At 38.4% G+C, this 27500-nt stretch overlaps 1 protein-coding gene across 9 annotated transcripts in view; it reads left to right on the plus strand.

Moving 5' to 3' along the window:
* The window catches only part of kif1b.S (kinesin family member 1B S homeolog), a 213858-nt gene that overhangs the window by 125678 nt on the left and 60680 nt on the right, over positions 1-27500 (plus strand). For all 9 annotated transcript variants that reach the window (XM_041571245.1, XM_041571244.1, XM_018227630.2 and 6 more), the window contains 10 exons: positions 1730-1859; positions 1943-2105; positions 3084-3174; positions 13440-13543; positions 13644-13699; positions 14989-15097; positions 15204-15270; positions 18298-18382; positions 18487-18586; positions 21669-21783. In XM_041571245.1, the coding sequence (XP_041427179.1) occupies positions 1730-1859; positions 1943-2105; positions 3084-3174; positions 13440-13543; positions 13644-13699; positions 14989-15097; positions 15204-15270; positions 18298-18382; positions 18487-18586; positions 21669-21783 (1020 nt within the window). The remainder of the gene's footprint in view (positions 1-1729; positions 1860-1942; positions 2106-3083; positions 3175-13439; positions 13544-13643; positions 13700-14988; positions 15098-15203; positions 15271-18297; positions 18383-18486; positions 18587-21668; positions 21784-27500) is intronic.

Below are 27500 nucleotides of genomic sequence, written 5' to 3' on the forward strand. Positions count from 1 at the left end.
CGCCCCTGAAACGTGGGGGTGATAGGTCTAAACTATTACTTCAACGTGAAGCTTTCTGGATACGTAAATTAAACACTATAGCCCCTTTAGGCTTAAATGAATATTGCTCTTACCTATGCTTCCTTGAGCAACGCTAACTGTTTGGATACAAAGTTGGAAAAATCTATATCCTCAATCTATCTATTCTCTGCTTATATTGAAGTGTTCATGTAATCTGTACATACTTGGCACAATGTTCTTATTTCTTCTCTGCTCTTTTTGGTGCAGGTGTTTCCTTTTTTCACATGATTATGTGGGCGTGCACAAAGGGGTGGGTGTCATGTTTTTAGGTATTTAAACACTGATGTTTTAATGTGAACAGGGTCTTGATAAAGGTCTTAGAAAAAGACCGAAACGTTGGCCAGTTCCTGTTTTAAATTTATTTAATAAATATGGAGTTTTAAACTGAAAAATCCTGGTGTGCACCTTTTGTCATATATATACCACAGGGTTGGTTTCCACTGTAGCGTGAAACTCTAGGTCAGGAACAAGCCAGGAATTAACACATGACAGGAGCATGAAGCATAGCAGATTCAGATCACCAAGGACCAAGCATTGGACTAGTTCCTGGATCAACTTGTACTATGAGCTATCTTCCATAACCCCTTTTTAAAGCTATCTAGTGTATCAGCCTGTGCAACTGATTCAGGGAGAGAATTCCACATCTTCACAGCTCTCACTGTAAAAAAAACCCTTCCGAATATTTAGGCGGAACCTCTTTTCTTCTATTTAGAATGGGTGACCTTGTGTCAGCTGGAAAGACCTACTGGTAAATAAAGCATTAGAGAGATTATTATATGATCCCCTTATATATTTCTACAAAGTTATCATATCACCCCTTAAGCGCCTCTTCTCCAGCTTGAACAGCCCCAATTTGGCCAGTCTTTTCTCATAGATAAGATTTTCCATACCTTTTACCAGTTTAGTTGCCCTTCTCTGTACCCTCTCTAATATAATAATGTCCTGTTTGAGCACTGAAGACTAAAACTGTAAGGCATATTCTAGATGGGGCCTTACCAGTGCTCTATACAGTGGAAGAATGACTGGCATTGTTTGCTACAGCCAAGTTTATCATCTACAAGGACTCCAAGGTCCTTTTCCATAATGGATTTGCCTAGTGCAGTCCCATTAAAGGTGTAAGTGGCTTGGATATTTTTACATCCCAGATGCATGACTTTACATTTATCAACATTGAATTTAATTTGCCAATTAGCTGCCCAGATTGCCAGTTTGTCAAGATCCTGCTGCAAGGGTGCTACATCCTGGATGGAATTCATTGGGCTGGATAGTTTTGTGTCATCTGCAAACACTGATACATTACTTACAATACCCGCCAAATAATCCAAATTTTAGAAGGGATTTTCTTTTTTTGTATTTAAACGGTACATTGTACTTGATTCAAACTAAGATATGATTAAGCCTTATTGGAAGTAAACACAAACTATTGGGTTTATTTCATGTTGGCATGACTTTTAGTAGACTTAATGTAGGAAGTTCCAAATTACGGAAAGATCCGTTATCCGGGAAATAGGTCCCGAGCATTCTGGATAACAGATCCCAGATCAGATTAATTTTTATACATGTAAAGGTAAAAACTTGTTTTATTTTGACAAATACGGTCACATTCCACACAGCGTTCAATTAATAGAAGCTTTTTAACAATTTTTGTGCTTTCGATACTGTTTTACAGAATGAAATCTCTTCTATGGTTTTGACTCGTTCCGGACTGTCGCTAGAAGAACTTCGTATTGTGGAAGGACAAGGACAGAACTCTGACATAATTGCTCCACTGGAAGAGATCAATCATCTAGCTGAATTGGGTACGTTGAAAATAATGTCAACATACTTTATTCAGAGAGTTTTTATAGATAGAAGGAAAGATAATCATTGCCTTTTTATGCAGACCTGAAGTCTGGGAACCTATTGGATGGAAAGATGATGATGGAGGGATTCTCAGAGGATATAGGAGAGCATCTGAAAATTGGTAGCATGTTCACTTTCCGTGTGACAGTTCTCCAGGCCAGTGGAATTCCTCAAGAATATGCTGATATCTTCTGCCAGTTTAAGTAAGAAGTGGCCACAGAGATTTTTTTGCAGAGTTATATAACTTATAATGAAATATTTGTTGAACACCTTACGTTGTTTTAGACCAGTGCTCTTCAACTTCTCTAGTACCGAGGGCTGGAATTTTTCTGGCCAACATGATGGAGAGCTGATAATGGAAGCCAGTGTTAGCCACTCCCTGTTTTTAAACCACAGCGACTTGAAACCACATCCATTTTACCAAATGGTTGACTAAAACACAGGCAGAGTATGGCACACCCAAGGAGCATAGGGCAGGTAGAGTATGGCACACCCAAGGAGAATAGGGCTGGTAGAGTATGGCACACACACGGAGCATAGGGCAGGCAGAGCAGGAGACAGGGAAACCTATCAGGGCCACTCTAAAATGTGCTATATACAGTGACACAGTCCTGGTGCCCCATTAGCATTTTGTATAAGGTGTGAACTATGTGGGCACTTTAAATCATTGTCACAGGTGTGAACATTATAGGGCTTTAGACTGTGAACAATTCAGGGGGATTACATGTGTTAACAATGCAGGGGGAGGAATACAGGTGTGAACAATGCAGGTGTTTATAGTCTTAATTTGTGGTATAAGTAATGCAGGTGCCAGTTAATCTCGGTAGTGATAACTGTTAAATCTTACACATGCTAAACAGAAACAGTAGGCATACTTTCATGTGGGGGGCCACACAAGGTGGGGGCCTGCAGCCTGTGGGCTGCCAGTTGGACAGCACTGTTTTAGACAATGACTGTTCCCTAGTACAGTATGAAGCTGTGGCAGTAGTTTTTATTTGAGCAAACTGGTTATTGAGAATATAAATGATCAATATATTTCTTGCAAACTTCAAGTTAACATTGAAATTCATTTATTTACCTCCTATATCTATAGAAGTTGATATGCATATACAAAAGCTTTGCATATACAGGCCCAATCCATTTCAGTTATTTTTATAAAAATATGTACATTTGTGTTTCAGCTTTTTACATCGGCATGATGAAGCATTTTCGACAGAGCCACTGAAGAACAGTGGCAAAGGAAATTCTCTTGGCTTCTACCATGTTCAGAACGTAAGTGTTAAAGTACTGCTAGTGTTCTCACACAAGTGTTCTCAAATGTTGGCATATAATTGTACACACACACACACACTGTATGTATACTGAATTACAGGACCCTGTAAAGGTCCACATGACTCTAAACAACGTATCTGTGACTTACATAGGATATGGTACTCAAATGTTAAAGCAAAATTAATCTGAACAGGGGCCTAGGGTTTTCTGGAAGGCACCTTCGAGTACCTTTGTTTTAAGCCAGCCCATTTTTTCTCACAATTCTTAGACTCCTTTTTATTTGGTATGGAACCCATGGATTTCGTATTAAAGGAGAAGGAAGGCTCCAAGACAGTTTATTGCCAACAGATTAGCCACAATAGTATAAACTAGAACGCTATATTTATTCTGCAGAATGCTTTACCATACCTGAGTAAACAGCTCTAGACACTGTCTCTGTTTGTTTAGGATATAAGCTGCCATATAAGCTTGGTGTGACATCACTTCCTGCCTGAGTCTCTCCCTGCTCACTTACAGCTCTGAGCTCAGATTACAGCAGGGATGGGAGGAAGGAGGGGGAGAGGCACAAACTGAGCATGCTCAAGCCCTGCCCTGGAGGTTTATGCCGAAAACAGGAGGTCTGATACAGAAGCCCATGTGTACACAATAAAAGGAAAAAAATGTTTTGACAGAGGACTCAGGGCAGCATTACTTTGAGGGTTTACTGGTGTATTTATATAGACCTTTCTGATAAAGCTTACTTAATTTTAGCCTTTCCTTCTCCTTTAATAATAAATCACATTCTCAACCTGGTAGTTAGAGGCCTGCAAATTTGACATCTGTGGTGGGTGAGTTATTTGAAGGTTTGTTAAGGGATCATATTAAAGGTTATGTTCAATGCTGTTATAATTAGTATCAGTCTGATTTGAACAACAAAGAAGAATTTCACTGGCACTTGAAGGTGCCTTCGCAAAATAAACTCAGCAAGGGCTTGTACCTGCTTGAATGTACCTTCGAGTGCCAGTGAAATTCTTCTTTGTTGCTACAATTGAGGTTGCAGAGGCCTCCTTCACCATGCACCTGGTTGCCTTGTTCTGGAGAGCCAGGATGTGCAAGCGTGGTAACCTTGTACTACAGTCTCATTTGAAGCAGTCAGTGGTTCTTTACAGGACAGTGAGGTTGTGGAATGCACTGCCGGGTGATGTTGTGTTGGCTGATTCTGTTAATGCCTTTAAGAATGGCTTGGATGATTTCTTGGACAGACATAATATCAAAGGATATTGTGATACTAAACTCTATAGTTAGTATAGATACAGGTATATAAATTTTATGTGAAAGTATGGAGGGGTGTGTGTATTGATATTTGGTTATCATTTGGAGGGACTGAACTTGATGGACTTTGTCTTTTTTCAACCCGATTTAACTATGTAACTATGATACTACTATTATATAAAACAAACAATTTTTTTTAACTTTAAGTAAGTAGGAACTTGACAATAGGGTTTGCAGTAGAAGTAATCTACTAGGATTTTTGCTTTGATACAGTTATGCATAAACATTTAATTTTTAAACTAAGACCTGTTGGTGTTGGTAATTCTGTGTATATATGGATAGAAAACTGGCTAAAAAATTGTGTACAAAGGGTAGCTTTCTAATGGTTCTATGTGGGTTTTGTATTAGGCACACTTTTATTTAATTTTTCATTAATGACTTGGAGGAGGCATTGGAAGCAATGTTTGTCTATGACTCAAAATTATGAAAGTCAATTAAGCTTATCCAAAAATGTGTAATCATTGAAAGGGATTCTGGACAAGTTGATAATATGCTCCAGGTCCCCCACAGCCAGGAATCTCATGTATGGTAGTTATTCCACTGAAAGGCTGGCCAAGTTTGGATTGTTTAAGGTCAGGGCATGCAGAACATTGGATCCACTATTCTAAGGCTATGGACACACAGGCTGTTTTCAGCCTACATATTTGGGGTGATCTCAGCCTGTGTGTGACCGCTGATCTGAATTAATGGAGCAGGGGCACTGATCAGATCTGCTTCTCTTATCCTGCATAATTACTCAGGTTGAAAACAGCTGCTGATGAGCTTCTGGAAACAGCCTGCATTTTTCTTGCAGGCTGATAGAAGTGGATCCACTCCTTTCCCCCAGCTTAGTTGATCTGCACTGAAAAGTACAGCTTCCACTTGCATGCAGGCACACACAAGTGTGAAGTGTTTTCTAGTAACTCACCCACTGAGTTGAGCTTTTGCTGTTTGTTTTATTATATCAGTGATCTCCGACCAGTGATTTGTGAGCAACATCTTTTTGAAATGTTTCCAAATTGGTTTATATTGGTCTACTTTGTCGTTCAGCAAAGCTGACAAGTAGGACATTGAGTGTACTAGATATTTTTTAATTGATACAGAAAGGGAAGGCGATTACCGATTCAAGGCTGTTGTCCACCGTGCAGCTGCCAGGATATAGAAGATAACTTATTTTGGGGCTTGAATAACTTTGTTGAAGGGAGAAATAATTAGGCAATTTCAGGGTCTGGATCAACTACCTTAAATACCTGAGAAATCAAATGAAAAGTAGCACTCCAGAGTTTTGCTGCAATAGCACAAGACCACCAGGAATTCAGTTATGTCACTCTGTCTATACATCCTCTAAAATAAGGGCAATTGGGAACATTTTTTTTGTTTTTGTATAGGGGTCATGTACCCATTGCATTATAAGCTTATAATACACAAAAGACTGAATATCCTGTAAATTATATCCTTATAAACGGTGAGTTCTGATGTCATCAGTTATAAACGGTGAGTAGTGATGTCATTTCTGTCACATGACTCACTGAAACTTGTGTATTATAATAAATAAAGTACCCCCAGTTGTAAAATATGAGGATATTAGAAGTTACCTCGGAGTTCCATGACCTGTATAAAAACACTCGGCCTTCGGCCTCGTGTTTTTATATGGTCATGAAACTCCTCGGTAACTTATAATATCCTTATATTTTAAAAGAGGGGGTACTTTATTCACTATATATGCAATTTCTTTAGGATTTATACTTGGAGTCATGGATTGAGCTGCTAGCCATATTTTTTCCCCAATTGATTAAGATTGATAAATCGCTTCCCCAGTACTGTGGAACCTCTATTAATTGGGAATATAGCTGAGCGATTACCCTGGATGTTAAATCTGAATGTTTACAGTGTAATTCAAATTTAGATCCTTCTAATGTAGGGCAAAGTGATCCCTGCACAGTATAAAAATGTGATATTTGACTATATTGCAGATATATGGTATATACATATGGCATTATACCTCTGGGGGTCCTTAAATCTCTAAATTTATGAAAATTATGCTCAGACCACCAAGTGAAGGCCTGAAGAGATAATCCAGGGATGAAATCTGGATTGTTTACTATAGATTGTAAAAAAAAAACTTAATGCAGAGCCGCTTCTTATCCCATAGAAATTGTTTCCACTGAAAAGGAAAATTGACCTTCAGGCCAGTAATTTGGTTACATTTTTCTAGTACCCAGAAAAGATTGTCTTTTAATCGTCATATGTCAACCATCTTAATGGTAGCAGTAGGGTTATTGTATAATACTCTCAAGTCTTCTACAAATTAGCCTGATATATTGAACAGGTGGAGTGTATTTAAACAAATATGGCCAAGAGAGGGAGTTGAATGCCTTATAAATGTCAAGCATCAACACTAAAAGGAGACTTTGATGAGTTTGCATCTTGTATAATGTTAATCAGTCTGCGAACAACATTGCAGACTGTCTACCTGGTTTAAAACCAGACTGATCTGGGTTTATCAGTCTAGACATATATTTACTAAGCCTGAAGCCGAAGATTTTGTAAAATAATGTTTAGAAAACGTCTACATTCAATACTGAGATTGGTCTATAATTCTGAACCTTTGTATGGTATTTATTCAGTTTAGGGAGAACAGAAAGGTTGGCTTGAAACATTTATTGTGGGAAAGAGTGGCCAGATAGCATATCATTTAAAAAAAAATTTAATAGCTAGGAGGAAAGCCATCGGGGACTAGACCTATTTTTTAAAGATCGGATGGCTTGTTTGACTTTTCTGTAATGGGAGCATTTAGTGTTGCCTGTTCCGAGTGTGATAGCTAAGGGGGCGTGATCTAATCTGGTCCTCAAAAATATGTAGGCATTGGCAGTGCAGAAAAATACAGAACTTCATAACATTTTTGAAATACAGAGATAATCTCCAAAGGCTTATTAACCTGTGTCCCTGAAGCATTAGTTATAGCTATAATCAGACTTATGCCTTGCTCTAATTTAAATTTATTTGTTAATCGCCGATTAGGTTTATCTTTGAGTAAAATAGTTTATGTTGAGACCAGTGAAAGGATTTCTCTCTGCAACACTGTTTTCAATTGAGATCTAGCCATAGTCAATCTATTTAGCAGGCTAGAAGACGGATTTTATGTTGAGAGAGAGAGAGAGCTTTCAAGGGCTTTAAACTTAGTTGTAAACTCTTTTTATTAGAAGCCATTTTGATAAACGATCTCGGGATAACAGATTTATGAGCTGCCCAGATAGTCCCCATAGAAAGTTCCTCATTTAGGTTTCTTTCCCAGTAGTCTTGCAAGTCATCTACAATTGTGTTAACCAGGGAAGTATCTGACGAGTGATTTGTTAAGGTGCCACAGTCTGGATTGTGGGGATTTAGAAAGGAGACCTCTTAGCTGTAGTGGGGCATGGTCAGACCAAATTATGGGAAAGGTTGAAGCGCAAGTGATGTATTGTAAGATATGCTGCGATACAAATATATGATCAATTCTAGAGTAGGAATTATGCACCAGGGCAAATAAATGTATATTCCGTAACTGTTGGGTGGAGGGTTTTCCAAGAATCTACAAGGGGAATTTCTCTGAGGATTTTCTTAAAGTATTTAGGGGCTTCTGGCATATTTAATGCTGTAGGGGCAAAATGATCTAAGGAGGGTTCAGAACTAATATAAACACTAAACCGTGCATATGCTGTAGCAAATTAAAGACATCAGTATAAAATTAGTGTGCCCCTGCATAGTTAGCACAAAAGTTAAGAAACCTAACAGACATGCCCATAATAGACCCAGTCAAGTGTAAACAGTGGCTTTCAGAATTTAATCGAAGGTCTCTAAGTGGAATTGTACATGACTTCGGAATGCGATCGCTATTCCTCTGGCCTTGGAACTATATTAGGTAGCGTATATATATGGGAATAATATCTATGTAAATAAGGCTTAGGGCCTGTCGTGCACCAATGAGTTTCTTGAAGAACAACTACATCTGCTATGATCATTTTATAGTATTGCCCTGCCATTTTATGTTTAACTAAGGAGTTTAAACCTTTAACATTATGTGTCACAATTCTCAATTATATCTACTGCGCATGCGCCATATGTCTTCGTGACATTCGGCGCATGCGCAGTAGATCCCTACTGGTAACTGTTCCTACTGCGCATGCGCCAGAAGACGCATGTGGGAGAAGATGGCGACTGTGAACTCCATGGACAGGACCTGCGCAGAGGGGTGAGTAACAAGTTAGGGGCATTTGCCCAGGGGGACAGGTAGGCCAGGGGGGAGGAGGGAGGGGGCAACACAGGGGAGGGGTTTTGCGCCCAGGGGGTTTCCTTCTCCTTTAAGACATGCGCAATTCACTTATGCCCCTGAAGAAGCCGGGTAACCGGTGAAACGCGTTGGGTGGCATAGGTGGACGGTGGGGAACCAGCTCCCATGCGCTCCCTACATAGCTAGGTAGAAAATCTGGGAAACTAATGGAAGGGAGGTTTTGGGTTGGCCTGGAGGTCCTTTTGTGGTCCTGTGTGTTTTTTTGCCAATTTGCAAGTTGCACGATAATTCAGTAATGCTGCCTACACTGAGTGTCAGTCTTGCCTCAAGGCTATAATTTTGAAACTTGGAGTAAAATGGGTGTACCATATATATTACTGAAATAGACATATAAAGACCGGAATTAACGCACACCTGATCGTTTCTATCCTTCAAAAACTGTGACTGAGAATTATCAGCTCACAGTTCCTCCACTGTTCCATCCTATGTGTTTTTAATTTTTTTTTTATTTTATGGACACAGTCCAGCATCACTGTGGTTTATTTTCAGTGATGGGTTTTGTTTGTTTGTCAGTGTGGTTTTCTTTTTAAATTATTCAATAAAGGTTGAGTTTTAATATTATTCTTATAACTTCAGCACCTGAACTAGTTAACTAGAGATACATAAGCTACTAAGTATCCTTCTCTGTGATTGCTCAATTGGTATACACGTTTGATACATTTAATGATTAACTTGGGGCTGCATAGATACACTGTAACATACTTTATTGCTACTCTACAAGTCTTTATACAGGTGACCAGTCATTCTAATTCTGGTACAGAAATGTCACTTGTTATTCTTTAGCCTTTACTTGTATTTGTTGTTATATCGTACACTATGACTTCTTGTAATTCACTTTAGTATATATTCTGTCCCCTAGTTTAGTCTTCATTTTATCCAAATCACGAATTGTACATTAAAGCCATGTAAATTGACTAATTTGAATTTAATTCTTGGATGATGAAGCTGTCATATAAAAGAAGCTGAAAGCTTATATATAAAAGTAGCAGATTACTATAGGCTATGTACAGTTAGGTCCATAGATATTTGGACAGACAATTTTTTATTTTTTAAATTTTGGTTCTGTACATTAACACAATGAATTTTAAATGAAACAACTCAGGTGGCTGTATGTTTTGGGTCATTGTCCATCTGTATTATGAAATGCCTCCCAATCAATTTGACTGCATTTAGCTGGATTTGAGCAGACAGTATGTCTATGAACACCTCAGAATTCATTCTGGTGCTTCTCTCTTGTGTCACATAATGGATAAACACTAGTGTCCCAGTGCCACTAGCAGCCATGCATGCCCAAAACATCACACTGCCTCTGCCGTTTTACAGATGATGCGGTGCTTTAGATCATGAACTGTTCCACGCCTTTGCCATACTTTTTTCTTGTCATCATTCTGGTAGAGGTTGATCTTGATTTCATTTGTCCAAAGAATGTTTTTCCAGAGCTGTGCTGGCTTTTTTAGATCTAGCCTTTCTATTCTTGATGCTTGTGAGTGGCTTGCACCTTGCAGTGCACCCTATGTATTTACTTTCATGCAGTCTTCTCTTTATGGTAGACTTGGATATTGATACATCTGCCTCCTGGAGAGTGTTGTTCACTTGTTTGGCTGTTGTGAAGTGGTTTCTCTTTACTATGGAAATGATTCTGCGATCATCCACCACTGTTGTCTTCCATGGACGTCCAGGTCTTTTTGCGTTGCTGAGTTCACTAGTGCTTTGTTTCTTTCTCAGGATGTACCAAACTGTAGATATTTCCACTCCTAATTTTGTAGCAATTTCTCGGATGGGTTTTTTCTGTTTTTGAAGCTTAAGGATGGCTTGTTTCACCTGCATGGAGAGCTCCTTTGACCGCATGTTGTCTGTTCACAGCAAAATCTTCAACATACAAGCACCCCCCTCAAATCAACTCCAGGGCTTTTATCTGCTTCATTAATAGATATAACAAAGGAATTGCCCACAGCTGCCCATGAAATAGCCTTTGAGTCAATTGTCCAATTACTTTTGCACCATGGTCCAATTACCTTTGAGCCCCTAAAATGAAGTGATTGTTTTTTTAAAAAAAAAGGCTTTAGTTCCTCACATTTTCTTTTCAATAGTTTTTATCTATTAAGTATTAATTATTCTTGATCCAATACCATATAAAAAGTGACTAAACAAACTCCAGTGTATATTATCAGATAGTAATTACCATAGGATTGAAGGGGTTCCTGTAGTTGGAAAGGAGTATCTATACCATGGTTCCCAAATTTTCTTGAATTTCTCATATTTCTCAATAAGTATACTGGTTAGTCTTTCGTTAACCATTACCCAGTTCAACATGTCTTTAAAATGTGAAATCGGTAACCCAAGGTGATTTCCAATGTTTAGCTATTGTAATTTTTGCAGCCAAAAACATAAAGGTTATCAAAGACTTTGTATTGGTATCAATATTAGATATATTTTTATTTAATAGAGCATTTAGAGGATCCTTCCTAAGATTAATTTGTGTTACTGAATATATGATAGTATAGATCCGAGTCCAGAATCTTTGAATATTTGGGCAGTCCCACCAGATATGCATCACGGTACCTGTTAAACCACATTGTCTAAAGAATTCCTGGCGAATTTGGAGGTTTATTCTATGTAGACAAGAAGGGACCATATACCAGCGAGTAAGAACTTTATACGTGGTTTCCAGTAGTGAAATATTCCTAGAACAGTGGGCTTTGGTTTACCATATCTTATCCCAGGTTTCCTTATCTATGGTAATATTGAGGTCTTTATCCCAAGCTGTGACGTAAGATAAGGGAGTTTGGGAATGCATATCAAGAAGTAAACAATATAGGTATGAAATTAAAACTCTAGAATACGGGTAATTAATGCAAAAAATTATATATATATATATATATATATATATATATATATATATATATATATATATATATATATATATATATATATATATGTATGTATGTCAAAACCATTAGATGTCCAGTTCCTCACATTTCTATGCAATCTTTTTGTTCAACCCACTGAATTAAAGTTGAAAGTCTGCAGTTTAACTGCATCTGAATTGTTTCATTTAAAATTAATTTTGGGTAATGTACAGAACCAAAATTAGAAAAAAAAAGTTGTCTGCCACTCCAAAAAACCTAATGGTTGGTGCTCACTGCAGGGATATCACTTAACACTCATGTGAAAAAGTTGTCATATTAAGACATACCCTTAAATCCATATGCCTCCTCATCCCCTGTGGATAACACAGCACCCCCAGCACATGATTAGGGGCCCCTAGCAATAATTTATTTTCAAATGCTAACAAACACCCAGAACAAATACCATGCTTATGTTCCATAGGCAGAGTAGGGCACGCCCAGGCAGAGTAGGGTACGCCCAGGCAGCATAGGGAAGGCAGAACAGAGCAGGAGACAGGGAACCCAATCAGGACCACTCTTAAAATGTAAATACATACAGTGACACAGTGCTAGTGCCCCATTAGCATTTTGTATAAAGTGTGAACAGGTGAACAATGTGGGCAGTTTCAGTCTGGGTCTCAGGTGTGAACAGTACGGGGCTTTAGGATGTGAACAATAGAGTATGAACAATACAGGGGGGTCACAGGTATGCACAATACAGGGGATTAGTCTGAATTTGAGGTTTAGACAATGCAGGGGCCACTTAATCTCAGTAGTGATACCATATAAAGTTTACACATGGAAAGCAGACACAGCAGGTAGGTGGGAGGGCCGCACAAGGGGGGGGGCGCCAGTTGGACAGCCCTGATATAAAATATAAATACACAGTAAGTAAGTGAGAACGTAATCTCTGCTTGTGCACTATTTATTTTATCTTGGAAGAAAAATCCAAGTTGCCCTGTCAGTGGAGGAATATTTGATAGATATAGCTCTGCCAGGTCAAATGCCTGGTGATGAGATCTTTACAAGAGATGTTTACATTAGGTGTGTTCCTCCACAAACCAATTCATACATTTGCGTAGGATTCCTTGTTCTCCACAGAAAATTAGTTTCTTGACAGGCAGGAAAAAATTTGACCTGGTGGGGAGAAAAATAAATTAAATTGTGCCTACCTAAACTCGTTCTAAAATAATTGTCTTTATAAATGCTGATAGAACTGCATGCTTCATCAAGTAGAGGACACAGTGCTACCAGCTTCCAAATGAAAACTTCCCTTCTGCACCTGGTTTGGGGATGGAGTGCAGCTGGGTGACTTGTAATCCTTCCTGATGAGGATTTGAGGGATAGAGACTCCCAACATCAAATGTTGCAAACCAAATATCCTCATTGATTTTACCAAAATTGAAACGTTTATCAAGAAATCAGAGGTTTCTTTTAGAAATAAATTTGTATGTTGAACCAGTGGGCTGAGGCAGGGGCACTGCTCCAATGGGTTAACAGGGGCGACAAACAGCTGCTCCTGCTACCTTTTGAGCCAAATTTACAGTTTTTTAATCAGCTTTACTGGTGTGAGAGAGCGCAATTGCGCTCTCCGCAAAGCTATTTTAACATATTTCTGTGCAGGAAAGGTAAACAGCCAAGGTGAAGCGGCAGGAGCTGCCTCAGGGCCACAGAAACACCCCTGGTCTGAGGATGTCAAATGTGTCTAATTAAAACAGCCTAGAGATAATAATGCCATTATTTTTTGTTCTATTTAGATTGCAGTTGAAGTTACAGAATCTTTTATAGAATACATTAAAAACAACCCAATTGTATTTGAAGTATTTGGGCATTTCCAGCAGCACCCAGCACAAGATCTCATGTAAGTAAAAGATAGAGAAATGATAAAATAGATTTTTTTCTATTTCTTTCCATTACATACAGGTTCAACAATTTGTAAAACTTTTTTTTTCCCAAAACAGCCCACCTCAGCAGTCCCGACGTTACTTTCCTCCTCCAATGCCTCTTTCTAAGCCAGGTGAAAATAAAATCTTGTTTGTGTATTTGTTCCATGTTTATATTTGTCTCACTAAATGTCAGGTGTGATAGTACACAGGTCTAAGGAGTAAATATTTGAAATGGCCTATATTTAGAAATTATGTGTTTTACTTTTAAGATGAATTTCATTCAAAAAGGGCCAAAAGATCAGAGCAGCTCAGTATCAGCCATCACAAGGAGGCCATCAACCTACTTTAGTAACCTCACTAAATGAGCAGATCTTTAAACGTATGTCCATCTTAACTTTTGTTTTGCTTGAGGCCATGTCTGGTCTGTTCATTTGAGAACATAATGACCAGATAGCATTTTACATGCCAGATTGGGTAAATCCACAGCTAAGAAGTTCAGTAGTTAAAACAATTTAAAAAAACAATACCAAATGCAGATGTCAGATGCAGAATATCAATTTTTACATCAAACTTAAATTACAATTTAAGGAAAATAATCTCTTTAATTTATACATGGCTTTGATATATTTTACTTGTTAAGGTAATTGTATTCATAAATGTATTCATTTAAATGGAAGTAAACTGCCTAAATTTGTCTATATGATATTATCGTATGAGTTAGTGGCATTGCCAGTGTAAGCACCAGATTCGCTGTCCAAATGTTCTGGTTTCTGTATTAAAAAATAAGTAAATAAATAAATTAAAAAAAATTGTTACACTGAGGTAAATAAAAAAATGGACACTGTGACTGCCACTAAGTAGGACAAGACAGATCTACCAAATGGGAATATAAGAGGTTGTGTACTTTTTATACCTCAAACTTGGCAACTTTAAAATAGCATTCCCATTGCACAGCTTATCACTGCTCTGCATGTGCAATTTACTTGTTTTCTTTCTCTTTTCTTTTGCTTCTCATCTTCTTGCTGCATGATATCCTTTTGTATATTGTTGTGAATGCCTTCATTTTAATATCTTCCATTGCCTACATGTCACCTCTTCTTTGCCACCCATTCATTACTCACTGCCTTGAAATCCCCTTCCTTTCCTGAAATCAGCTGGTGAAAGAAGGAAACAACTGATCAGGTACCTGATGTCCGGCTATGTCAGTGTCCCATTCATGGATGCACTTTCAGAGCATGCACATTTGCTTTGTGCCTCTTTTTAGGACACTGCTGTCAGCCAGAAAGGGCTCCTAAACGGGATGGTTTGTAGTCTTATGCCCATGCATTTTAGTATTAATTGTATGTTCTGTAAGTCTTCTTGTAGGTCGTGAATCCAGTACGGAAGGGTTACACTTGACCTTTAACCTTTATTGTTACAGTTCCAGCCACTAAATTAAATCCTCTAAGCAAGCAAAGTCTTGGACAGGTCATCAACAAATATGACTTGTTAGTCTGGTTTGAGATCAGTGAACTGGAGCCTACTGGCGAGTAAGTAAAAATATTTTTGATAACATTCATTGTGAGTAGAAGTGACGTAAAATTGCGTATTTTTTTGCCCACCTTCAATTTGCTTATTCATATTCTTGTTAATTAGGTACATTCCAGCTGTTGTAGATCATTCTGGAGGACTGCCCTGCCAGGGAACCTTCTTGCTTCATCAGGTAAGTCCCTGTAACAGGGTGGGCAAAATATATAAAGCACTGCTAGTTCAAAAGGTACGGGTTACAGTAGGCCAATCCATAAAGGGGTAGTTCACCTTTAAGTTTGATCTAGCATGCTCAATTTTCACCTTCTTTGCTTTTCTCTATTGACTCTTTACAGCTTTCATATGGGGGTCACTAACCTGGCAGCCAAAAAACTGAATACAGTTTATTGTTATAGTTACTTTTTATAACTTGTATTTCCTATTCATATTTCTGTCTCTCATTCAAGCTACTGCCTGGTTGCTAGGGTAACCAGATAACTGCTAAAATTCCAAACTGAAGAAAAGCCTGAAAAAGCATAGCAAATATAGGGAGCAGAATATAAGGCAAACAGGAAAAATGGGTAGGAGGACCGACATTAAAAGGTCGATTGAAATGAAAGATAGATGTTAAAGGGATATTGTCATGGGGAAAAATTTTTTTTTCAAAATGAATCAGTTAATGGTGCTGCTCCAGCAGAATTATGCACTGAAATCCATTTCTCAAAAGAGCAAACAGATTTTTTATATTCAATTTTGAAATCTGACATGGGGCTCTAGACATATTGTCAATTTCCCAGCTGTCATGTAACTTGTGCTCTGATAAACTTCAATCACTCTTTACTGCTGTACTGTAAGTTGGAGTGATATCACCCCCTCCCTTTCCCCCCCCAGCAGCCAAACAAAAGAACAATGGGAAGGTAACCAGATAGCAGCTCCCTAACACAAGGGCTGCCTGGTAGAACTGAGAACAACACTCAATAGTAAAAACCCATGTCCCACTGAGACACATTAAGTTACATTGAGAAGGAAAAACAGCAGCCTGCCAGAAAGCATTGCTCTCCGAAACTGCAGGCACAAGTCACATGACCAGGGGCAGCTGGGAAATTGACAAAATGTCTAGCCCCATGTCAGATTTCAAAATTGAATATAAAAAAATCTGTTCTTTGAGAAATCGATTTCAGTGCAGAAGTAGCACTATTAACTGATGCGTTTTGAAAAAAACATGTTTTCTGATGACAGGATCCCTTTAATGGGAAAAAGCATAATATACATAAATCACAAAAGATGGTAGAGGTATGAGCGATAAGAGAACCTAAAGTAAATGTAAAAGATAAACAAAAGGCTGCTTGGAAAATCAGTGGTAAAGCAGATGTGAAATGGTAAATTGAGTTGGAGGTGAAGGAGAAATAAGCAAAAGATAAAGTAAAGGGTTATGAAAGGGAAAAGTTGAAAAGAGAGATGGAAAAATTCTTGAGTGGGTCAAAATTAAAGGAAGTAGAGAATTAAAGAAAAGCAAAAGTGAAAAACAGGAAACTGGCCATTGAGTTGGGGACTAATGAAAGGAGAAAGAAAGAGGGCTGCTCTGATGTTCTTCTGATTTATCTTTATTTCTCCTAAAACTTCGTTAACTACTTGGTTGGGAACTGACAAGCATGCAACACTTTTGTAGAAAAAAAAAAATATTTATATTAACAGCACATGTATATTAACATGTATTATTAGCACATGTATTATAAATAATGAATGTACATTGCAAAATCTCTTAGAATCCCACCCTTATCAATTTAACATTCACTTATTTTAACGGTTTACTTATCCTTGAAGGCCCACCAGATTTTGTTCTTTAAATAAGACATATGGCATAAATCTCCCCAGTTGTGTCTGGCCCCCAACTGTCTTAATGTGGCTATACACTATACCTTTCACTTGTTTGGCAAGGTCGCAATAGACCTTTTCCCTGATATGCCCACAAAAGACAGGGCAATATTGGGCTAATCCAATCGTTCTGCCCTAGGGCCAAACAATCGTATTACAACAATGGGAATAGGTGCCAATGGCCCGAGGACTGCAACAACTAGTCGATGCAGTCCTTGATCTGAGTGGAAAATCAAATCTGCTGAACAAAATATGGATGAATATTGTACAGAAAGCGGCCGGGGAGACCTGTCAGAAGGCCCCATACATGGGCAGATAAGCTATCAGGATAAGGGACCAAAATTGGCAGTTCTGCCTGTGTATGGCAACCATAAGGAAGTTGAGCCACGTTGATGTATACAAACCAAGGTCTCTCTTAGAATTTGTTGTCAACTACTTCTGTTAGTGTGTTGTAATAATTATGTTTGAGAAACTTGACAGAAGGTTAGGAGTTTTTGATTGCTGGTTTACAATAGATATGGGACCTGTTATCCAGAATTCTCGGGACTTGGGGGTTTTTCAGATAACAGATCTTTCCATAATTTGGATCTTTATACCTTAACTCTACCAGAAAATAATGTAAATATTAAATAAACCCAATTGGCTGGTTTTGCTTCAAATAAGAATCACCAGAAGCCTAATTAAACAAATGATTTATGTTTTCAAAGTTGGCCACAGGGGGCTTTCATCTTGTAACTTTGTTAAACATCTTTGCAAGACCACGCACATGCTCAGTGTGATGTGGGCTTCAGTTGGGAGGTTAAGCTTAGGGATCGTCATAAATTATCAATATCATATCTGCCATAGAAGCCAATACAGCAAGACTGATTAATAATCAGAATATGCAAACTGCACTGGGTCTGCTGCTACAAATCTCTACACAGTTGCCGGGTGCTTTACAGGGAAACAAACAAATCTGCTTGAGGTCAGGGAAGTAAGGTGGGGGGGGGGCTTCCCCATTACCCCCTGCGATTTGAAAGTATGATTGTTTCCCTGCAGAGCAGTTAGGGACCGTTCCCTATCTGCAGCTGTCAGAGCAAGTAAAACAATGGGGGAATTTCATTGCATACAGTCAGGTTTATTATAAAAAGAAATACACATTTTTACTTAAAGTATATTAGTGATAGATTTCTTTTTCACTTAAGTAAAAGGAAAGTAAAAATGTGATTTTATTTTTTTGCCTTCACATCCCCTTTAAAATACTAAAATTCAGGTTGCACAAGACCACACATTTATGACAAACTGATATAGCTATTGTGATTGAAGATTTTTTTTTTTTTTGTACACATAATAAATATTTATGTTGCAGGGGATACAGCGCAGAATTACTGTCACTATGGTCCATGAAAAAGGGAATGAGTTGCGCTGGAAGGATGTGAGAGAATTGGTCGTAGGTTAGTACAATAAAATATGTCCCACTTTCTTATCTTCTTAACTGTAGGTATATTGCATTTTTCCTCTGTACTATGTTATGTTCATGTTTCTTTCTCTCCTTCAGGACGCGTTCGCAATAAAGTGGATGAAGCTGCTGCAGATGCTGTTCTTTCACTAAATATCATCTCTGCAAAATACCTCAGATCCTCTCATAGCTCTGGCAGGTATGTTTTAAGGGGCTAAAGTTAATATTACTTTCTAGTTCTCTAGGCTCAAGAAGGAATGACATGGATTTGATGCATAAACGATTGGTATGGGCTATCTGTTTCTTTGCTTGCATTTTCATCATCCAGTTTTTTAGTTTTTTTGCATTACTGTTCATTTAATCATTTTTTTCTTTGTCTGAGATTTTATTTTCTCTACATGCAGGTCCCCTTTTGGTTTGGGTCTGTTTTTGCATCACTAACTGTAGCTTCTCATTCTGTGTCTTACAGTTTTCTGTGTGTGTGTTTGTGTGTTTTTTCCTTCTATGTGTTAAAGCTTGAGGTTGGGGATCAGAAAACATCAGTTATTTGCCCCGAAAAGGAAACTACATTTTTACAGTCTTTATTGTGAATTTTATATATATATATATATATATATATATATATATATATATATATATATATATATATATATATATATATATACTGTATATTGAGTCTGTCCCTAAGCTCTGGTAACTGACGCCATCCCAGATCATGTGCTGCGAGTAAGCAGAAAAGAAGATGAACTACTGTAGGCATCTAAAGGGGCATATAATCTTCATTGCTAAAGGTCTGTGGTGAACTTGGGCTGGTACAGAAGGCCAAACAATAAGGTGTATCATGTGTAGCCTAATTTATTCATTCTCCTTTTAAAGGAATTGTTCAGTATAAAAATAAAAACTGGGTAAATGTATAGGCTGTGCAAAATAAAAAATGTTTCTAATATAGTTAGGCAAAACTGTAATGTATAAAGGCTGCAGTGACTGAATATCGAACAGAACACTACTTCCTGCTTTTCAGCTTTCTTTATTTCCACTGACAGGTTACCCTGGTGACCAATCAGTGACATGAGGGGGGCCACATGGGCCATAACTGTTGGTTTTGAATTTGAGCTAAATGCTGAGGATCAATTGCAAACGCTCTGAACAGTTACTGTATGTCCCAAGTAGTATCTGTTGAAGTCGCTGACTAACTCCGAGTTAGAGCTAAAAAACAGGAAGTTGGATTCTGGCTATTATGTTAGACAATCAGTCACTCCAGCCGTTATAGATTACATTCAACTATATTAGAATTTTTTTTATTTTGCAGGCTATCTGTTTATCCAGTTTTTATTTTTACACTGAACTGTTCCTTTAATATGGTATCTATCATGTCCAAATTGTTCATATTTTTAACCACGTTTACATCTAATTTAAATGTTTTATCAAACACTACTTGCACTTAATATCCACCAGCTTTGTTTAAAATTTGAGTGGGCGTCTTGCTTGAAGCGTCCTCCACCCAAAAACTAGTTTTGCAAATAAAATTAATTTTACATGCAAATGAAAATGCAAATGAAATTCTATGCAACTTTCCAATATACATTAATTTAAGAATTTTAAGTTATTTGTTGATGTAGCTGCAATCAATGGCAGTATGTCTGGTTGTTTATACTCACTGCACTCCTGGCTCTGAAACAATACTGCAAGCAAGCTGATTAACAGACCTGGTGGGGACCTGACTCCCCTTTCATTGTTTAGGCCCATAGAACAGAATGCAATAAACACTGCAAATACATTTATAAATACATTTAAAAACCGTTAGATTTGAATTAATGTATATTGGAAAGTTCCCTAGAAGTACATTACAGTAAAATACTCTCTCATCATGGGAAGAAATGTGACCACTATTCACTCCAAACAGCCCTTTATCCATTCACATCATGTCCTCCAAAAGATCGCCTATTTTTAGTGATGGGCGAATTTATTCGCCAGGCGCGAATTTGCGGCGAATTTGCGCGTTTCGCCGCCAGCGAATAAATTCGCGAAACGCCCCCGAAAATTTGCGGCAAAAATTCGCCGGCGTCCAAAAAAAACGGGCGCTGGCGTCAAAAACGAGACGCTGGCGCCGTTTCGCGAATTTTTCGCCGTTTTGCGAATTTCGCACGAAATTCGCAAATTTTTCGGCGAAGCGAAACGGTGCAAATTCGCCCATCACTACCTATTTTTGGTCAACAAAGAAATACTGATTGTCATATAGGAACACTGGTACCCTCATTACCATTCTCGAGACACACATTCACCTTCCGGTTCCAAAAAGACACTTTATTGTAATAATGTAAGTTTGTTGTATTGAGAAACAAATGGTATCTCTCTAGATACAAATAACGGTCCAAAAAAAAGCTTAATTATGACAAGTCAATTGATCTATACAAAGTTTATATAGACTTGAAATTTAGTGCATAAGGGGTAATGTTCTTTCACAATCACTAACTCTACGTAATGGGGAGAGGGGAAAAGTCAATGTTCATGCATCTTAAATTGGCTGTGTGAAGCCAGATGAGTGTAACAGTTAACTGTTGCAATTGCCGAATAAATTGCATTCCTTTGATTGACCATCCAATCATGTTATATAGTGATTGGCTTGCCCCCCAAACGTACAACCAGGGCACTTGATGGTGTAGATGACAAATTTTGAAATACATAGAAATACATAGAAATTGGTGTTTAAAATAAATAATGGTTAAAAGAAGGGCCTGACATAAAATTGCCAACAAGTATCACAATCAGGATATTTTTTTCATCCAAGTTTGGATATGTGTTCTAAGCCATGTTAACAGTATGACTACGCTTAATAAATTATTTTACACCTTTTTACACCTCTCCATATCTGCTAAAGAGGCGATATTGATATAGGTATGTACAATTACCAGATCCTTCCTAGCGTAGCGTCTCCTATGACAGCCCTACCTCAGATGTTGAGGAGATATGGAGAAATTTAATTTATTAAGCGTAGTCAATAGAAGTGCTGTTTATAGTTGGGTATTAACCCGATATCTCTATGAACACGGATAGGTTGTGTATGGATTAATTGCCCTGTTATTTAGAATAGCTGGATTAATTCTGAAATATAAGTATTGAATTAATTTTTTACACTTGGTAAACTGTTTCATGCTTAGTCTCAGCACTGATACTTTTAACAATAGTAGATCTATTGTAGACCTGTTTTTGTAGTACTTTTTGGCATGAAGCATACTGTTTTGAAAGAGCAACTTATTTACATTGTAATGCCAACTTTGCAGAACCTTTTATCGCTTTGAAGCAGTGTGGGACAGCTCCTTGCATAATTCCCTGCTCCTGAACAGGGTAACTCCATATGGAGAGAAGATCTTTATGACCCTATCAGCATATCTTGAGGTAAAAGTTTAATTGTTTCTACTGTTTGTTTTTTTTAACCAGTACAAGTTTTATTTAACAATAAAAGGCACATGCAGTACACAGCAAATGTATAGTACAGCTGGTACAGACAGTCAAAGCATGTGCAAGTACCCATATTATTAAGATGGGGGCTGTGGCCTACTGTAACTGCAAATAAAAACAGGTTTTTAGAATTGGTGGTGGTTGAACTTTGTTACAGGAGTAGCATACACTCTTATCAGGTGTTAGTATACATACCCCCATATGTAATAAACTGCACTACGTTTGCACAGGGGCAGTAACCCATAATAACAAGATGTTTGCTTTTAAACAGGTGATCAGAAAAAATGGGTGCTATGGATTACTGATCCTGGGCAAACTTAGTACCTTTTATTACATTTTGGTATTTAATAGGTATATGGTATTTAATAGCTAGCATGGGGAAAAATGGGGAAGAACAGGGATAGGAGGGAGGTTAAAAAACAGTGCTTGGTAATCACGTGCGGGTCAACCAGCACCCGACCCTAACATGCCTGGTCCTAAAAGGCACCCTGTCTGAACCCGGCTGCCACTAACCTTTCAGATCAAATAGAATAGTAAAAGAACAGATCAGATGATGTTCTGCCCCTGACAGCAATTGTTCGAAAGTTAGGTCCGACAAAAGCTGTCTGAACGACTGATTGGCATGGCACGAAAAATGTCGGGACAATCCACACACCACCCAAAAAACTTACAAAGCGAAGATTCATATGATCAAATCTTTGATTAGAGTTTAGAGTTGTTTTTGTTCTCTCCAGTGCATAACAATGCACTTTTTAGCTATGGAGATAAGTATTATTTGTAGGGTTTTCAAGACTCTGGGCAGGTCTATAACCTAGTTAAGTAACATCATCAGTGGGTCTGGTTGTGTCGGCACCTACATAATATCGATAAGATGGTTAGAGAACTTTTGTGTCCCATGACAGGACCATACCATATGCCTAAAATCTGCATCAAGGGGCAGATTTATTATGTGGTGTAAAAAACAGCAGAATAATTCACCTTACATCCTCCCCCATGCACTCGCCAGAGGAGGACCGGGGGGGGGGGGTTCACGAGGGCCAGGACGCTAGTGCAGAGAGCATAATTGCACACTTTCTAACTGTGCACCTATACATATAACTTAACTTTGCCTTTACTATTGTTTTTCCAGCATCACATCTTTTTAAAAAAATGGGTGTTGGTTTGGGCAATCTCTCTTAAAAGCCGCAAGCTAGTGGCGGGGGAGGATCTAGCCCTCAAGGTTCAGGAGAATTTACTTCAATTAATGCTACTATGCAGAGAGGTACAAGACCTTTTATACTATGACTATAGGTAAACAAGTTAGGGACCACTGTGTGGGGTTTACCTTGACGTGGCATGGTGGCTTATCAACTTTATGATCATAACTTTGTAATTAAACCCCCTATCTTTGTGAACACATGCACTTGCATATATACTGAATTACTTAGACAGGGGCCCAGGGAATGTGCACTGATCAATTGGCCAAGTCAGTAGCACTTCCATTATACTTTTAATATATTTTTACTTAGCCTTAGGAGTGCAAACCCAGCCCCCCTTTTTTTATGTAAAATAAAACATGCCTTCATAAATTTGCATTTATTTTACACATCTTATGTAAATGTGATGGAATGAGATCTGCTCTGTGCAAAAATTTTGTCCATAACTCCAACCAAGTATTCATATTGGGAGTCTAGTGTATGAACCTAATCATCTGCAGTGTTAGAGGGGATGTGCTGAAACCATTTATGGAAAGGTGTAAGTTCCAGAGAAGAGTTATCTAGAATCATGTAGACTTAACATTTTGAGAGAGTTTTGGTTAGCTGAAGGTTGTGTACCCATCCTTTAAGCATCTGGGTTCTGTGTCTATTACACAACCCTGTATTTATAAAGATAATCCATTCCTCTGTCAAGAATCTTAATAACATGCTTTGGACAGTAGAACATTGGCCTTGAGGCATTGAAAATCAGATGTTGAGGTGTTATTACTGATATCTTTAATGTATTGTTGTTTTTGGCTCTTATTTGGGGTATGAAACAGCTTGGAGATGTGCCACAGTGGATCATAGTCGGAGAGATTATTTAAGGAATAAGTGAAGGGCTGTGTGCCATGCTTGCCCCTCTTCTTGCATTTGAGGGAATGATTTTGGTATATTTGCACCCTCTATATAGGAGATTTTTATGGTCTTCATAGGTCCCATGATACATGCTTCTAATGTGGTGGCTGGGTTGCCCCCCAGGCTACTGTCACCCGGGCCACTAGATAATATAAGAAAATATTAGTGGCTGCCAGCCAGGGCCAGACTGGGAGTAAAAAGCAGCCCTGGAAAAAAAATCAAAGCAGCCCACATGTAAACACACAATAGTTTTGTACTTATCCGAACATATATTGGTGTAAAACTGCAAAAATGATGTGCATAAAGAGCTGCCTTTCTCGCTTAACTGTAATTAATGTAAAATAAGTTATTAATTTATTATTACATTACAGTACAGTAAAATATTCTTTACTAGCACCACACAACGCTAGTGTGTCCTTATTAACCATTTTGTTGATTTGCCATTTATTATAAGCTGAACATCTTATTTAAAAATTACAAGGATTCAATAGTTAACCATTACAGTAGCTACCTTCTTTTAATATGTGATAGTCTAATATCCTTATCATTTACAGTAGGGGGTACATTATCCCTTATAATACATGAGTATTTTGACACTAGTCATAATAAGCCATATAATTCAATGGTGCAGAACCACATTACTAAATCAAAATATCACATGAATGCACCTTCAAGCTGGACTTCTAGAAGTGTGTTGCAAATAGAAATTGTATATATGGGGACCAATCACACACGAAAATTCAAATAGCATATACTGTGACAGCCCAGAAAAAGAGCACCATGGTTTAGGGGCATGTATGCAGTATGGGAGCTACCTCGTTCCCTAGTCTGTGGCAGAAAGTTCCTGCTCGCTCCCCGACTCTGTCCCCATGCTCTGTGCAGCAGTAGCAGCAGATCTGAATGTAATGAAGCCCCACACACAGGCTGCCTAGTGTTGTGCCTGGTTTTTTTCTTGCCCGGCAACCGAGGGAGGGAGGATGGTGCCTCGGAGCAGCCCACTTTTACAAAAAATAAGCGCCCCGTCCGGCATTTGCCTGAACGGGCCTATTGCCAGTCCGGGCCTGCTGCCAGCCCATCACCACTGTGATTTGTATCTGTGATCTGGAGTTGTAGTTTGGCCATGCAAACCCTAGGTGGAGAGGAGCCCCATTGTGGTTTGGTTGTTTGGCCTTCAGATAAAAAAAAAACTGCAGGAATTTTAGTGTGAGTTTGTTTAAAGACATAAGTGAACTCTGGCAGGATTGTCATTTTGAATAGGTTAATAGATCTGGTTAGGGACAGGGCAAGTCTTCCTCAAACATTAATTTTATTCTCCAACGTACATATTAGAAGGTGATTGGATTGTTTGAGGTTGGATATCATTCTGTATAGTGATGAACCAGGGGCCCACTTTAGTTCCACTTTTATGGGGGAAGAGGTGGATTTCCCACAGTTGATTTTAAGGCAAGAGCAAGCCCCAAACATGGGGCTAAATATTTCTCTTACCATTCCATGGGAAGGGTGTAGTACAGGCCTTGTTAATATGCCCTGGAGTGTGAGAGTTTGACTTTTGCCATCTTGAGCACCAGGTATCTTTGTGGTCTGGGATGGGTCTCTAGCCAAGTAATTTGTTAGATTTGTTAGATTTCTTCCCCATTTCTAGTAAATTTGCACAATGAGAGAAGTGCAGAGATTTGTTAACCTCTGGGTTGCGCCGTTTATAGTTTTGTTTGGGAGGCATACCAAGCAAAGTGTGGTCATCATTGGGATTTGCAATATTTGCTTTCTCAGAACTTTGCACTGATTGTGTAGTAGTTATTTTGCGTTTAGACTGAGCATTAAGGCACTTGAAATGTACATATTGCCCTTGTTATATGCTTTCAAAACATTCCACCCTCTTTGGTTTGCAGACATTCAAATATACTATCTTCTATGGGAGTAAGCAGTTCAGTGTGATTTGCCCAGTATTGGCTTAGTCTCCACACCCTATTGGAATTGTCACTGTCCAAGTGGAACTAGAATTGGGCAGTGGTCTGTGAACCCAGTGCCCTATTAATGCAGAAATGGGTCAAATGTGCTTGGTTGTAGCAAATATATTGGGCTATACTTGGGATCCTACAGCACCAAAAACCTGTAAGACCAAAAGTATGCAAATACCAAGGGAAAGGGGTGGCCAGGGGCAGGTTTGGATTGGGAGTCAAAATAGGCCCTGCCATTTCAAGTACATAGTGACTTTCTAAAGTGACTAAATAGTGACTTTCTATGGCATTGTACAGCAGCCCCTATGGCATTTGCCAGAACCCGCAGATTGCCAGTCCGGGCCTGGCCAGGGGTCTCTGTTAGTGGATTCTTCAGCTACTGAGTGGAAATTGCCCCTTTATGACTGTCTGGCAGGCAAGTTATTTTGTTCATTAAAGTATAAAGTCTCTTAAGACCATTGGTGGTACATAGATATTGATAATCAGTGACTTCATGAACCTGGCTTGTACAATTAAAAATCTACCTTCATGGTCTGAGATCAGATATTCCATTCTGAAGGAGCAAGTTTTGCTGATTAGAATTGATACCCCTCTCTAGTAGGTTAAGTAAGCGGAATGATAGGGAGCAACCATCCATCTTGTTTGCTACCATTTAGATGCATCTCTTGTAGGAGTATAATATGGGGAACATAGCATTTGAGAAATCTGAAAACCAGACCCGCTTTATGGCACTACCAAGACAGTATGAGATCCATTATCCAGAAAGTTTTGGATTATGGGAAGATCATCTCCCAAAGACTCAATTTTAAGCAAATAATTAAAATTTTTAAGCATGGTTTCGTTTTGTTTTTTTCTCATTATCCATTATCCAAAAAAACCCAGGTATTTAGTCTAGACATTGTAAGTGTAAAGTATGGCATGCCTGACATTGCTTTGTGAAAAATAGTCTGAATCACTACCATTTTTACAGTCTTGTAATAATCTTGCATAGTGACTTGGTTTGCAATAAGCATGTTAACTGGGTAAGGGGAAAGGGTATGAGGATAAAACTTGAAACAACCTAAACTCCCACACTATCCACTAGAATCAGCAATTGTGGTAATGGATTTACACCCTAAACAATAAAAAGGAACATTCTAGTAGTCTAAACTAGTAGGACTATCCAGTAATAAAGTATTATTATGAAAGCCTGATGCCACTGTGGTTCATGGGGCAGGAATCTCCAGGCTTTAGCTTCTAATTACGATATAACCTCCTGTGGGCTTTTTCAATTTTTTTACTACTGAGTGCTGTTCTTAGATCTACTAGGCAGCTGTTATCTTGTGTTATCAAGTTGTAATCTGGTTACCTTCCCATTGTTCTGTTGTTAGGCTGCTGGGGGGGGGGTGATACCATTCCAACTTGCAGTACAGCAGTAAAGAGTTATTAAAATTTATCAGAGCACAAGTCGCATGACTGGGGGCACCTGGGAAAGTGACAATATGTCTAGCCCAATGTCAGATTTCAAAATTAAATATTAAAAAATCTGTTTGCTGGAATTATCCTTTGCATTAGATACTGATAACATTCATGTTCAAATAACATTTTTTCTGAGTAGTGAGTA

This window comes from Xenopus laevis, chromosome 7S (genome assembly GCF_017654675.1).
Source record: "Xenopus laevis strain J_2021 chromosome 7S, Xenopus_laevis_v10.1, whole genome shotgun sequence".
Lineage (NCBI taxonomy): Eukaryota > Metazoa > Chordata > Amphibia > Anura > Pipidae > Xenopus > Xenopus laevis.